The following is a 14738-nucleotide window of genomic DNA, read 5'->3' as shown; positions in this document are numbered from 1 at the left end:
TAGTTAGCCTTACTGATGAAGGTAAACCCTGAAAGGCAGTTAGTTAGCCTTACTGATGAAGGTAAATCCTGAAAGGCAGTTAGTTAACCTTACTGATGAAGGTAAATCCTGAAAGGCAGTTGGTTAGCCTTACTGATGAAGGTAAATCCTGAAAGGCAGTTGGTTAGCCTTACTGATGAAGGTAAACCCTGAAAGGCAGTTAGTTAGCCTTACTAATGGAGGTAAACTTACTGATGAATGTAAACCCTGAAAGGCAGTTAGTTAGCCTTACTGATGAAGGTAAATCCTGAAAGGCAGTTAGTTAGCCTTACTGATGAAGGTAAATCCTGAAAGGCAGTTAGTTAACCTTACTGATGAAGGTAAATCCTGACAAGCAGTTGGTTAGCCTTACTGATGAAGGTAAACCCTGAAAGGCAGTTAGTTAGCCGTACTGATGAAGGTTAACCCTGAAAGGCAGTTAGTTAGCCTTACTGATGAAGGTAAATCCTGAAAGGCAGTTAGTTAGCCTTACTGATGAAGGTAAACCCTGAAAGGCAGTTAGTTAGCCTTACTGATGAAGGTTAACCCTGAAAGGCAGTTAGTTAGCCTTACTGATGAAGGTAAACCCTGAAAGGCAGTTAGTTAGCCTTACTGATGAAGGTAAACTTACTGTTGTAGTGTATCAATCCTAGGTTTAAGTAGACAATTGCCATGAAATGTAAAACGTAAAATGAAGCCAATTGTTGTTTTATAAGCTCTTTTTTTCTATTGCTGTACAATCATGGCATCTACATGAACCAAATTTTGAATGTTTAATAATACTAGTAATCAGGAAAAGTATGACATTTACAATATGTAAAATCATTGAAATCATGAAAACAGCACGTTGATCACATAGTCGACTCATCCCCCTAGTATTCTAACATTTGGGTAAATTTAAAGAAAATGATACGTAACATTGCATTTACCATTTGTATAACAGACATAATCCTTTAAATAAACTCGTTCTAAAAGGTTACCAATTCAACACTGTAATTAGATCTTTGAATATTGTTTTATTGGTATAAATATTGATATTGATATCAGTAATTAAAACCATGCTAAATATTATTGTTATACGCATATGCACTTTCACGGTACTACAATCTGTCGATACCTATATTTTGGCATTGCACAAGATCATGTTTTTCTCTGTCTGTTAATGACGTCTTTACACTAAATCCATTGGATGTTGGATGTGTACTGATTGATATTTTAGTCTTAGATACAGGATTTTTTTATTAGTTATTATTGGCTTTGAACTAGCTGTCAGTAGCTGCGAGGACTCTCAGATCTGTACTTGGGTCTTTTTTGTTGTTAAGGATGAGGGATGTATAAATACCCTGCCACGTCCGGTCAGTGTTATTTGCTTGATGTTTTTCTGCTTTGTATCGATCTGATGAGTCAAGCTTTAATAGTTTGTTCTTATGTTGTGCTGTAACGCCACTGTCCCAGGTTAGGGGAGGGTTGAGCGCTCACAAACATATTTAACCCCGCCACATTCTTTATGTGCCTGTCCCAAGTCAGGAGCCTGTAGTGCAGTGGTTGTCGTTGGTTCATGACTGTCATATTTGTTTTTCGTGAATCTTTTTGTTATAGATTAGGCCGTTAGTTTTCTCAATTGAATTGTTTCATATTTTTCATGTCGGGGCCTTTTATAGCCGACTATACGGTATGGGTTTTTCTCATTGTTGAAGGCCGTACGGTTGCCTGTAATTGCTTACATCCACTTCATTTGAACTTTGGTGGATAGCTGTCTCATTGGCAATCATACCACATCTCCTTATTTTTAAAACTGAAAAGAGAATACTTTTGCAATAGCTTTTTCATATTAAATACTAAAACTTTTTAGATATTTAGACATATTAAGTAGATGTTCATAATATCCACTTGACATTTTATCATATGACTTCTGTAGTTAGTAATGAGTCTTTGAAGCATGCTCACAAAGGTTCATTTGTTGATATCATTTTCATACTGGTCAAAACTTTTTTTTTGCTTTGAACAGCTTTGGAGGAGATATTTTCAAAGAATTAATAAAAAATAACACAGAAATTCACTTTCTAGCTCATCTAGCCCCAATCATCATGTTAGGCATTGTCATTACTAAAACACATTAAATGTCTTCTAAACTGAGAAACAATTTCCACATTTAACCGAAATCTTTTACTTATGATACTGACAATCCCCCACAAAGTAATATAAATAGAACCATACAAATAGTAAGCAAATACATGTTCTCAGATACCATCTCCCATATAAAAAAATCACATTAAGAAAAAAATGAACCTATTATGTGTTCCTCTCCTAGCTACAAAATGTATCCAAAATCAAAGATGTGGAACATATTCTATCATAATCATTTGGTAATTAATGCAATTAGTATCTCTTCCATGCCCGTGTTGAACATAAAAAACTAAATATTACATAAACAACACCCCTAATGCTTATGTTGGTTGTCATTGTGCAACACAGTTAATACATAGAAAACATAAAACATAGAACTCCTTTTGTCATATAAAACACTGTCAAACATCCAATCATACTATCCACACTGATCTGTGTCCACACTTGTTTTTATACAAAATTCTTGCTATTACTTAAACCAGATATATAGATTATATATCAGAACATGTGTTTGTCTGATTTTATTTCCTTTATCAGATTTGTGACTTTTTTCATACTTGTACAAAATTTGTGAACTTTTTTGCTGTGACTATTTTTAAACAAATTTGTGATTTTTTTGTTTACCATCGAGGATGACGATAATCAATTGGTTTATGCGTCTAAAGAGGTATCTCTTTTTTAATATGTTAGCTTGGTAAACTGTTGCTTAAATTTTAACTTGCAGCACACAACAGAGAACGATATAATGTGTACAATAGTGAAGTGATTTATTAATTAATCCCGAGGAACATACACGACTTGTCTTGAATACAATATATATCGAATAGCCTATGGTCATTTATCAACAAACTGTTTATCATCGATAATTACACATAATAATGCACGCATAACAGAAACTGATTGACAGAAATATGCGACCAATAACTATAAAAACAAACCACATTATAAAATATGTTACGCCTACCAGGTCTTTACCGGATGTTCGTTACATCAGAAATCTGTCAATTAACACATGGTCATCAGCTTTTAGTTAACTTGAAACCTTTCAAAAAGTCCAGGAAGCCATAATTATTGAAAATATTGAGAATTATTGAACTATAAATACACATAAATAATATCAAGAAGTCTATTCACAAACATGGACTTCTAAACATTTGTCGTGTTCAAAATTTCATCGGGTGGGAAATAATGTCTCTCTAAAGGAATACATTTGTATAAAATTTGGTCAATTAAACTTATCCTCGGCGTCCGCTAGTACAAACCATGTCGTGGGTGGTACGTTTAGTTGTGTGAGATGTATAATTATATAAATATGCAGCCACGTATGGTCCGAATGGAAAGTTTGATGGCGTGTGTTGCCACGCCGTCTGAAAATGTTAAAGAGTCCTTGGAGAAACTTTGCAGGATTCGTAAGTGGCCTGTTGACAGCAAATATTTTTACTCCTATCCAACATACCATATTTTCCTTTTGGCAGTCCAAATTCCCGTCCTTCATCTTGGTCAGAACATATGAATAATATTGCAGGTTCATGAATATTAAATATAAGCACCAGTTTGCCTCAAACTAGACTATAAGTATTGTAGAACCTATCTACATAATATCAATTTGTAGCCAGTATGAATATCACTGAAATATCTGCCACTGGATGTTAAACAGACAATCAATCAATCAAATGAAGTTGTAATTATTTTTGTACATTTATTGTCATTAGATAAAAAAAATTGTGACAATAAATGGCATGACACATTCTTCGTTGTCTGTCGTGAAGTAAATACAATTTGTATTTGACTGTATAAAATAAATTGTAAATCAAGACTTTGTTATTTGTATACAAAATTCTTAAAAATAAAGTTTCATAACATAAAAGTAAAGTAATATTTATCATGCTAATAATGCAGAGACTTAGCTGATATGATTCTACTGTTAATTTATACGACATCAAATTGAGGAATAGTTATACCGTATTTGAAAACTAAAAGTATTAAAATATATTTGCAAAATATAATTACATTTTTGTGTGATAGTTATCATGCAATTCTGAATAGACCTAGTAGATATGAAAGTATAGTCAAGTAATACGAATAACCTCTTAAGGAATAATTCGATCTATCTTATTTGAAAACTGAAAATGTAAATATTTCAAAATATAATAACATATACTTGTGTGATTTTTATTCGACGGAAAACTGTTTGATAAAACATAATGAATTTTAAATACTGGATTTGGAAGGATAAAAAAGTCTGGGATGGGAAGAAAAGGACATAGAAGAAAGAGGATTATATAAACGATATCATAATTTGTTTAATTCTATATCGCATGTCAGAAAATGAAGTTTGTGCCAGACGTTAAGATTTTGGACAGATTTATTACTAATGGTATTCTAGATGTGTCAATGGCTTTTATTTAATGGCTACACAACTGTCATAGTTTTTATTGATGGACCTTTGTGACAAGACAAAACGTATTGACGGAATGCGAGTTTTCTATCGAGGTAAGATATTTTACTTTAAAAAATTTCTAGAAGAAAATAGCATGAAATACAATATTCTCACAAAACATCAGGTTTGTTACTAGGGAAAACCTATAGTTCTCGCTTATCTAAATGGTTGCAAAGTATGCACAATTTAACAGACACTCACACAAAAACTATCAGGGATTTTCCGAACCACGCGCTTTTCCTGTATATTACGTTTATCTAATATATATGATATGGAACGACATCATAATCATGATGAAAGAAATTTTTAAAGTAATATTCTATTCTTATGATAATACTGAAGGGGAATTTTATTTGAATTTGTTTGAATCAAATTTCGATAAGAAACATTCATTTATTTAATGACTGAAATCATTGGCCTTGTAGTATATATGAACATTAAGAATTCCAGTAAACAATGTTGATAATTATGATGGATTGATCTTTTTTTTACAAGACACTATAAAACAAAAACGTCTTTGACCTCAAATGACCTAACAATGAATACCTTAAATTTCATTCCAGGAACCATTATTAGGCAGATATAATGCATGCATTTATACTTCTAATATTAATAATTGGGACCACACGAGCTTTGATAGAGGAAATACCGCTTCCAAATGAGCTCAGCATTTGTTTTGAATCCCTGAGTAGAAAAAATGACATGACCAAAGTACCATGTACAGAAATCCAATGGCTCTGCATGCAGAAAAGCCTGTGGAGACTTGTCGACCACAGCATCATGAATATTTCCGATGTTGACAGAAAATGGATCGATGCCATACTTCAAATTCCAGATTTCAGAAGTGCTACAAGTGCTGCTACATCCACAACAGGAACCGGAACTGCAACTGGAAGTGGTAGGAAAAGGCGCCAAGCTGCAGCTTCACTGCGCATTCGAACAGAGTATCGAATGTTGAATGACCTTGAAAGGGATCAATATCATCGTGCTGTTAATACACTGAAGCAGCTCCCTGTATGTATAACTTAAGAGACTGAGTTTACGAAACACAAGAAAACGCAAATGATTTTTTTGGGACGACCAAATTTGAATCATCAAAGATCATTAAATCAGTTCTTTTTCACGCGCAACACTAAACAATTGTGAAAAGAAACAAATTATATTTACACTAAATAAGCTAAACATTTATAGAAATTGGCTTAACCAGCAAACACAAATCATAATTTAGATAAAGGTAAACTAGTTGTCTGTCCTTTTTGTTTATACTCTCACAATGCGTAAAGAATGATTTTCTTGATAAAAAAAAAGTAATCAGTTTTACTTAATATATTCTTTTTTACAAAGTAACATATATTTTATCTTCAGATTGGAAACGTGTCAAGGTATGACTTTATAGCCAACATCCATCGTGGAGACGCAATTCCAGTGGCTCATTTCAGTCCAAACTTTCTAGGATGGAATAGAGTTTACCTTTTGATGTAAGTTATATTCAATTTTAAATACCAATTCTTTTTGACACAAGACATCTTTGGAGTCCGGCATGGTCTTATTCTTTTACTTGGGAAGATGGCATATCAAAGTAAATCGTATAATAAGCTGAGGTGTACAACATATCACCTTTCGGTTACAACATATTGTTATAAAATGAGAAAATATGGTATAATTGCCGATGAGACAACTGTCCACCAGAGATCAAATGACGTGGATGTAGGCAATATATGTCTTGTATAACTGTCTCGATGATGATTATCCCATATCTCCTCTCATTCAAATTTTCAATACGCAAACATGATGTCAGACATTGAAATGGCTTGTATGATTAAAAAAATAAACAGACAATTTTATGAAAACTAGTTTAACGCAGCCACATATTCATATGCTTGTCCTTAGTCAGGAACCGACAGTGGTTGTTATCAATGAGGTTGGGTTTATTTTTGATAGGACGTAGGTTGTTTGTTTTTGTTTTATTGTTTTGTTGTTGTTGTTGTTGTTTTGTGTGTGGTGGGTAGGTTAGTATTTTTGTGTGTTATTTTCTATTTTTCAATTTGTTTTTTTTTGGGGGGGGGGGGGGGGGGAATTTGGTGTTGATGGTTGATCAGTGATAGTTTCTCTATAATTTATCCACCACTTTAATAGACTCTGGACAATTTAAAGTTTGACACATTGGAGACACCTGTCAATTGTTGAAGACTGCATGTTGCTCCCTATATGGCCTATGCTTATTTTTAATGATTGTTGGGTTGCTGTTTTAATGAAGTATACACTACACCTCTTATTCATAAATATTATTACTAACCGGTGAATAAATATTAAAAAATATTTAAATGTTCACGCCTTTAGGACATATGTAATTTTTGCTTTATACCAACACTGAAATGTAATAAAAAATAATAGCATTACAGTTTTTTATGTAAACTGAAAATGACATGTACACTTTATAAATTCGATGCATGAGAGGCGCTTTTTGGATTAAATTTCACAAGGAAAGCTCAAAAACCCCAAAATTGGAAGCCAAAGGTGTATAAATATTTGAATATTTAAGGAGCAATATGACCAAAAGGAACCAAAGTAGAATAGCGAAATCCATTTAAAATCATTTTGTCTGATATAGTTGAAACCTTAAATTCTTAATTACTTTTAAATTTTTCAACGAGGATATATAATAAATCAGACTGCTTAGCTGATGGTTACATTTGGGTACTATCAGTCCAACAGCAGCGGTGTCGACCAAGTACTAAAAATTAAAATAATATTTTGTAAATTTAATGTGTATGGGGCGCTTTTCTGGATTAACCTTCATTAGGCCAAACAAAAAAGTATGTGTGTTTACTGTACCCCTACCTTCCCTAATTTTATCCCCTACCCTTAAGTTTTTTTTACCATTTTTGATTAAGCCCTGTTAAAGTCACAATATTGCTCCCATTGACTCAATGTAAAAAAAATATTAAAAATAAAAAAAATTCCCTACCTACTTACCCTATTTTTTTCAGCATGTAACAGTAAACACTCAAACTTTTTTGTTTGGCCTTAGCAATGCTCAAATACGAAATAAGTGAATGCCAAAGATATATAATTACTTGAGTACACAAGGAGCTATATGACAAAATGACATAAAAATAGAATAACCAAAAATGCTGTATGCATATACGATTCAACGGGGAAAGGTTACAAGTTCGAAGAAAGTCAATTTACCAGGAAGGTCATTGTGAGGATAAATAAGTCCTGGATTCTTTTACGAAAATGTACAGTAATACATCTTTATCATGTCTGTATATTGCATTATGTTTTGACAAGAGTAGTTCATATTTTTGAAAATACAACAAAGATAAAACAAATTTTAAATGCTTGTAAATAGATATATAATAAAAAAGTTATAAATGCTTATAAATAGATATCTATTTACTGCAGGGTTTGTTGCTCGTGCTTTGTGGATGCAGTAGAATGTGTCCCCGTGCTTGTGGCGTATGCCCTTATATTTTTCAATTATGGGTTGTTTGCCTGTGAGAGAGCTTTCACATGTTTATCTATTTACTGCAGGGTTTGTTGCTCGTGCTTTGTGGATGCAGTAGAATGTGTCCCCGTGCTTGTGGTGTATGCCCTTATATTTTTCAATTATGGGTTGTTTGCCTGTGAGAGAGCTTTCACATGTTTTTCTATAATACATAATTTAACATAATTTATGGATGCTTATAAATCACCCAAAGCTTAAATTTTGACAGATTTTGGCTTTTTTTTTGTATTTGTCTCACAAATAGTCTGCCGGAAATAAGTAAAATTATACAAATAAAAAGTGTACAGTTTCCAAAATTAAAATGATCTTCAATGTCAAAACTTAATGTATAAGTATTTATTGAAATGTTGATTGAGTATATATACTTAACAACAAAAGAAACTCACCACATCCATTGTTTTCTTTGAGAGTTAAAATTTAAAAAAAATATTGAAATGAGTCAAAAAAATTTCACAACGTTTTTGAAGTCATTAAGACTAAATTCTGTGAAAATGAGAATTTTCTTAACTTTAATTTTTGATATCTCAAAAAATCATTTTTAACCGAAAAAATAAAATGTTACAAAATTTGTGAAAACTAAAGTCGAAATTATCTTTTCACCTGAAAACAATGAAAATGACTTTGATTTTCAGTTTCTTAATCGAATTCTTGTCTGATACCCAATTTGACCAATTTGACACTGACTTATCTCAGATTTTGGATTTTTGACTTTTGTTTTTTAAAATCTCTATTGTCGCCAATAGAATGAACATTTCTCCGTAAACTCTGCATTAATTTACAGGTTATGTCTAAATTTTAATAAATTTTTACAAATTTGTTGCAAAAACAAACAATTGTGAACTAATTTATAGGGTAAGATTTGGTGACTTATTTGTGTTGTTAAGTATATTAAAACTCTTTGATTTAACTCCATGTTAAATCAGCTTTCATCAACTTTCCGAATTAAGACCTGTTAGTGGATCAAATACAATCGAAAGAAGCCACTGTGCCCGACATTCCATTATACTCATTGTACTGAAATACACCATATATGAATATTCATAATATATTTCCTAATAAGATATGTTGATTTCACTGTTATGTCTGTGAAGACACTTTATCAAGGTATTCTATTGACATGGAATGATAATTCACTTACTTATACATATATATATATATATATATATTATGTAAATCATATAAAATTAACATATTCTTGCAATTGGTTAGTTTTTGGTGTAAAGTTCATTTTGTTTACCACCACAACTGGGTTAATGAATAATTATATATCATCGTTCTCATATAGTGTTATATTGTAATTTGATGCGCGATCATTTAATTAATTATCCTTCTTTTAGGTCTTGAAACCGTTCACTCATGAATATTGATAACCCTTTATTTTTTAAAACTGTGTAATTGGCATCTTTACCTATAGAAACATTAGTTTTAAACTCATGTAGTAAGATAAGAGTTTGACCTCCTCGTTAGTTTTAATGTTTTTTCTCTCTGTATCGTTTAATGCTGTATTTTGTATCGAAATTTACTCAGATTATTTGAAGATTATTTTCTGTAGCTATTTTCTTAAAAGATACGACTGGGTCATTGATTTCATGTCGCCTGTTTTTGTGTTATTATGGGGCCAATGTTCTTTAAAATGTTTTTTTTTTACAGATACGAGAATGCTTTGCGCCAGATCGACCCTACAGTAACTGTGCCATACTTTGCGTCAGACTTAGACGATCCTTTAGATGATCCAACACACAGTGTTATCTGGTCAGATATATTTATGGGGAACGGTGATGGTGTTGTCAAGACTGGTCCGTATGGGAACTGGAAAACACCATCAGGACCTCTTGTCAGGAACATTGGTAGCATGGGCCAGCTTTTATCAAGTAGCAGAATTGGACGAATATTAAGTAAAAATCGAACTGAAGAAATATCTGAACCAACAGCTCAATACGACACAAATCTTGAACGACAACAGTATTTGGTAAATCGGTGGATAGGTGGTGGAGGTGGACAAATGTCAGACCTAAATTCCGCTGCGCATGATCCAGCCTACTTTAACCATCTTGCTTATGTTGACTATATTTGGGAACAGTTTCGAATGTTGCAACGTCAAAAAGGAATCAATCCTGCCAAGGATTATCCTGTTGGGCGTGGAATACCAAGTACTACTGAACCAATTGGTTTTGGAACTCTTCAAAATATAGATGGTTACAGTAGTTACTTCACTGAGTCAGTTTACACTTATGAATACCTACCAGAATGTTCCATTGATCATACAGATTGTGGATCAGTGTATCTTAGGTGTGATACCAGTGTACATGTTCCTCAATGTGTTTCACTCACTCGACATGAATGGAACTTACATCTAAAGGCCACTGGTCAACTAGGTACTAGTCCTAGTTTGGGAGGATTCAGCTTCGGTCAGAGCGCCCTTCCAGTGCAATCAAATAGTAATCAGTGTCCATCGTCCGATAGAGGCATACAGAATAGATACAGAGTGGATGATATGACAGATATAAGAGAATGGGTGTACATTCCCGTAGAAATCCTCAGTAGAAGACCTCCTGAAAAAACGATTTATGATTCCTATCCAGTTTTCCATAGTAACGTCATTTACGACGGCGATGTCTATTCACCGGATGCCTACCGTGTTTTGAGAAACACTCTACACACTGTGCGATTGGGAAAATATGACTATTGTAAAGACACTTCTTCAAATGCTGGTAAAATATTCATCAAATCTGAGGGACTTAATTATTATGGTTCTTACCAAGAATATGCAATAGTTGACAACAGAATGGCCCTGTCGTCTTCAACAGCGTATGTGGCGGTTAGGTCACCAGAGCTAGGAATGACACAAACACTCATTACTGCGCATGACTCGTGTGGTAGAATGTGTTCTGCTTACTGTAAAATGAAAGGGCGAATAGAATATCAACCATGTCATGGAGCATTGCAGATGACGTCTGCAACACCAAAACAGTACAGTGTGAATTTCGGGGAAGTAATTGAGGATACTTGGGAATTTTATAAAAAGAGATATTTTCCAAGAGTGAAAGTAGATAATGTTTTTATAAAGTTTTTCTGTAGTTATAATGAATACTGGCCAAAGAAAATAGAAAAACCACCAACCGTCATGTCATCCAAGAAAACCAGCAATCAGAACATGCATCAACTAAAGAGTTCAGGCGTTCAGGGAGGAGTTAAAAAGACTGGAACCCAAGTTAAACCATCCATCCGACTTAATACTGGTGTACAGCCACAAAGAACCAATACTGTATCACTGCCACAAAGGACCAAAACTGCACCTCAGCAAAGGACCAATACTGCACCGCAGCAAAGGACCAATACTGCATCTCAGCAAAGGACCAATACTGCACCTCAGCAAAGGACTAATACTGCACCTCAGCAAAGGACTAATACTGCATCCCAGCAAAGAACCAATACTGCACCCCAGCAAAGGACCAATGCTGCACCCCAGCAAAGAACCAATACTGCACCTCAGCAAAGGACTAATACTGCACCCCAGCAAAGAACCAATACTGCACCCCAGCAAAGAACCAATACTGCACCTCAACAAAGGACCAACACTGCTACTCAGCAAAGGATGTCTCAAATCAATTCACCGCCAATTGTATCTTCAAATATGGGAGCAAACACACATCAAAGCCAAAACCAGATGCTATCTAATTCAGTATCCACACAAAATACAGGTCAGGGAGGGATACGAAATCCAGGTATGTATTAAACGTTTTATTCACATTCAACAGATTAAGACTGTTGACGCATGCGCTGTAATATTTTTTTACCGTTGCAATGTAAATGTAAAACTATTTAAAGCAATTCATGTAAAAAGTAAAATCACAAAAATACTGAACTCCGAGGAAAATTCAAAAAAGAAAGTCCCTAATCAAATTGCAAAATCAAAAGCTCAAACACATCAAACGAATGGATAACTGACTTGGTACAAGCATTTTCTTATGTAGAAAACGGTGGATTGAACCTGGTTTTATAGCTAGCTAAACCTCTCTTGCATGACATCAAATTCCATTATATTGACAACGATGCGTGAACAAAACAAACAGACACAATAGGTAAAAATGTCAAAAATAGGGGTACAGCAGTCAACATTGTGTTATCATCTTAATCACTATAAAAACAAACAAATTTGATAAAGAAGCACAAAAAGGCATACATCAAATTTAACAACCTCATTTTGCTTTTTTATTATACGATTTTATTTATATATGTAAAATCCACCCATAAAGGATTGAAAGATTTTAAGTACTGGGACCGAATTCTTAACCCGACAGACACATGGTTAGATTAACATTAACTTTAACGTAGAATCGCGCGTTTGACGTCACACAGGTAGAAATAAAATAATTTTGTCGTTCAATGTATGACGGGATGTATAAGTACAGAGTCACGTCAAATGGATATCACAAAAAACAGACTTAACAGTTAAAGTAATATTAATAAAGACAAATAAAAGAATACTATAACACGTTATTAAGATGATAAACAACGTTAGGACGCAGAATCTATACTTCAAGACCATCGTGTATTAATTGTGAAGTTAATAGTTTGGATTGATCTTAGAAATATTTCATGATCCGAATGATTTATCTCCCTTATTCGTTGAATTTATATAACCTTCTCTTTAATTTGGAAGTTGATGTTTCTTGATATCGTATAACACACACTTAAAATCTGTTCATGGTAAATGAAAAACCGGAAGGTCTGGATGGGATTTAAAGAATAGAGAATAAAGGGTAAAAACTTTAAAGAATAGAGAAAAATAGGCAAAAACAAAGAATACAGAATAATGGCAAAATACATCATAAAGAATAGAGAAACATGGTCTTAAACATGTTAAAAATGAAAGAATATATAGAAATGTTCCCCCCATCCAGACCATTTTACCTGGTGTCTTATTGTCAGCTCATTTTCCCACAAACTTTATGCTGACATTCAGTATGATATTGTCTTCATAAGTTTATATATTTCTTTACAGGCTGTTTACTTGGACATGGCTGTATTGTTGCAGGCTCATGCAGAACGTGTACACATGGTCAGAAAATAGCATGCATCAAATCTTCAACATTGTTTGCTCATTGTCAAGGCACTTCATTACTCATCAGACGTTGTCTATCTAATAGTCGTTTTGATTCTGTTACAGGCACATGTCTAATGTAATTAATGTAAATGGAATAAGATTATAAGATTGTCGCATGATAACGTTTTGTTTTAAAAAAAATGTTATAATTTGCAGTGATCTTAGTAGTCATTGTTGTTGTTACAAACCAGCACGATTTGTAAACTTATTAACACCATGGAACAACGAGAATCATAAGAATTAAGATACAGGCATAAAACTGAGGTTTCAACGTGCTAATGCAGCGAACAATATTTTTTGGCAGTATATTATTTTGTTTATGTTACAATGCACACAGTACTCCAATTAAATATAGCATTGCCAGAATTTAAAATTAGGATTCCAAAGGATCTTACTTGGCGTATTTTCGTTCAATATAAAATTAAGTTAAATCTCTTACGAAAAAAACACTTGCTGGTGGAAAAGTAAAATTTTGAAAATGATATAAGTTAGTGTCAGGAGCATGACCGTGAATACTTAGGATAAAAAGTATTGCATAGTTACAGTAAAAACTGTTCTCCTCCGCGGGAGGGACACTGTTGTAAACCATTCCAATTGATAATCATCGAATCGTAGAGAGGATAGAAAATACTTGCAAGCATATGACAGTTCAAATTAATGGAACAAATTGTCCAATTAAGAATTGTGTTCTTATATTTTATAAAGAAGAGTGTTGTTATTCTTGTTTTATCGTGCCCTTTTCTTATGTTTATACATGTATTTTTAGAATAAAATTCTGAATGATTTTATGAAATTCATCTTATTTAAAAAAAAAAAACATTTCCAACACACAGGTAAATTATCGTATTCTTGTCGTTGATTTCTTTGTTAGTACATTTAGTCAAGAGGATGTCGTTGGTTACTGTCGGCCATTACTGTTTCCATTGAATTTTATTCATGCCCTTGGTTTTTTTTCTTTTGAATTGTTTCACATTATGTTATTTCGGGGCCTTTTATAGCTTACCATAAGATATCGGTTTTGTTCATAGTTGAAAGCCATACGAGGACCTGTAGTTGTCAAAGTCCCTGCACTTTGGTCATTGTTGGAATTTTTTCTCATACAGTCATACAGCATCTACTTTTTGGTATGAGTATTTAATTGTTTTGAACTTTTATACAATTTTAAGCTTGTGAAGAAGAGACGTACATGAAGAAAAAACGAATAGATCTATGAAGATAAAAGAGCTGTTAAAGTTGTTAACGAATACTTTATTTATTTAACTGCATAAAAAAAGTTGACCACAGATGGGTTTTACATTATATAAGTTTTATGGTCACTATCACAAATTAGTTGACTAATACAATGTGTATGTGTCTAAACTCACAAGCAACATATTTTCACACTTTGGATCTTTCTGTAACTAGAATATTCGTCTGATCTGTAAATTTACTTATATAGTGTCCTATTCCCGATTGTGACATTTTAGCTGGATTCACATGACAGGTAACACATGCACAGCAGGAGAAGTTTCCCCAGTCAACGCACCTGTCCCGCT

At 33.3% G+C, this 14738-nt stretch overlaps 1 protein-coding gene across 1 annotated transcript; it reads left to right on the top strand.

Moving 5' to 3' along the window:
- The first annotated feature begins 5222 nt into the window (after window positions 1-5222).
- On the top strand, window positions 5223-13987 carry LOC127702597 (uncharacterized). The gene is made up of 4 exons (XM_052206876.1): window positions 5223-5599; window positions 5951-6063; window positions 9747-11821; window positions 13102-13987. Exons 1-4 carry the CDS (start codon window positions 5288-5290, stop codon window positions 13281-13283), a joined length of 2682 nt encoding a protein of 893 aa, XP_052062836.1. The 5' UTR covers window positions 5223-5287; the 3' UTR covers window positions 13284-13987.
- Window positions 13988-14738: the final 751 nt, after the last annotated feature.

Source organism: Mytilus californianus, unplaced genomic scaffold (genome assembly GCF_021869535.1).
Source record: "Mytilus californianus isolate M0D057914Y unplaced genomic scaffold, xbMytCali1.0.p SCAF_5, whole genome shotgun sequence".
Taxonomy (NCBI): Eukaryota; Metazoa; Mollusca; class Bivalvia; order Mytilida; family Mytilidae; genus Mytilus; species Mytilus californianus.
The sequence above is the reverse complement of the archived record's forward strand: the minus strand, read 5'-3'. Positions and strand labels throughout refer to the sequence as shown.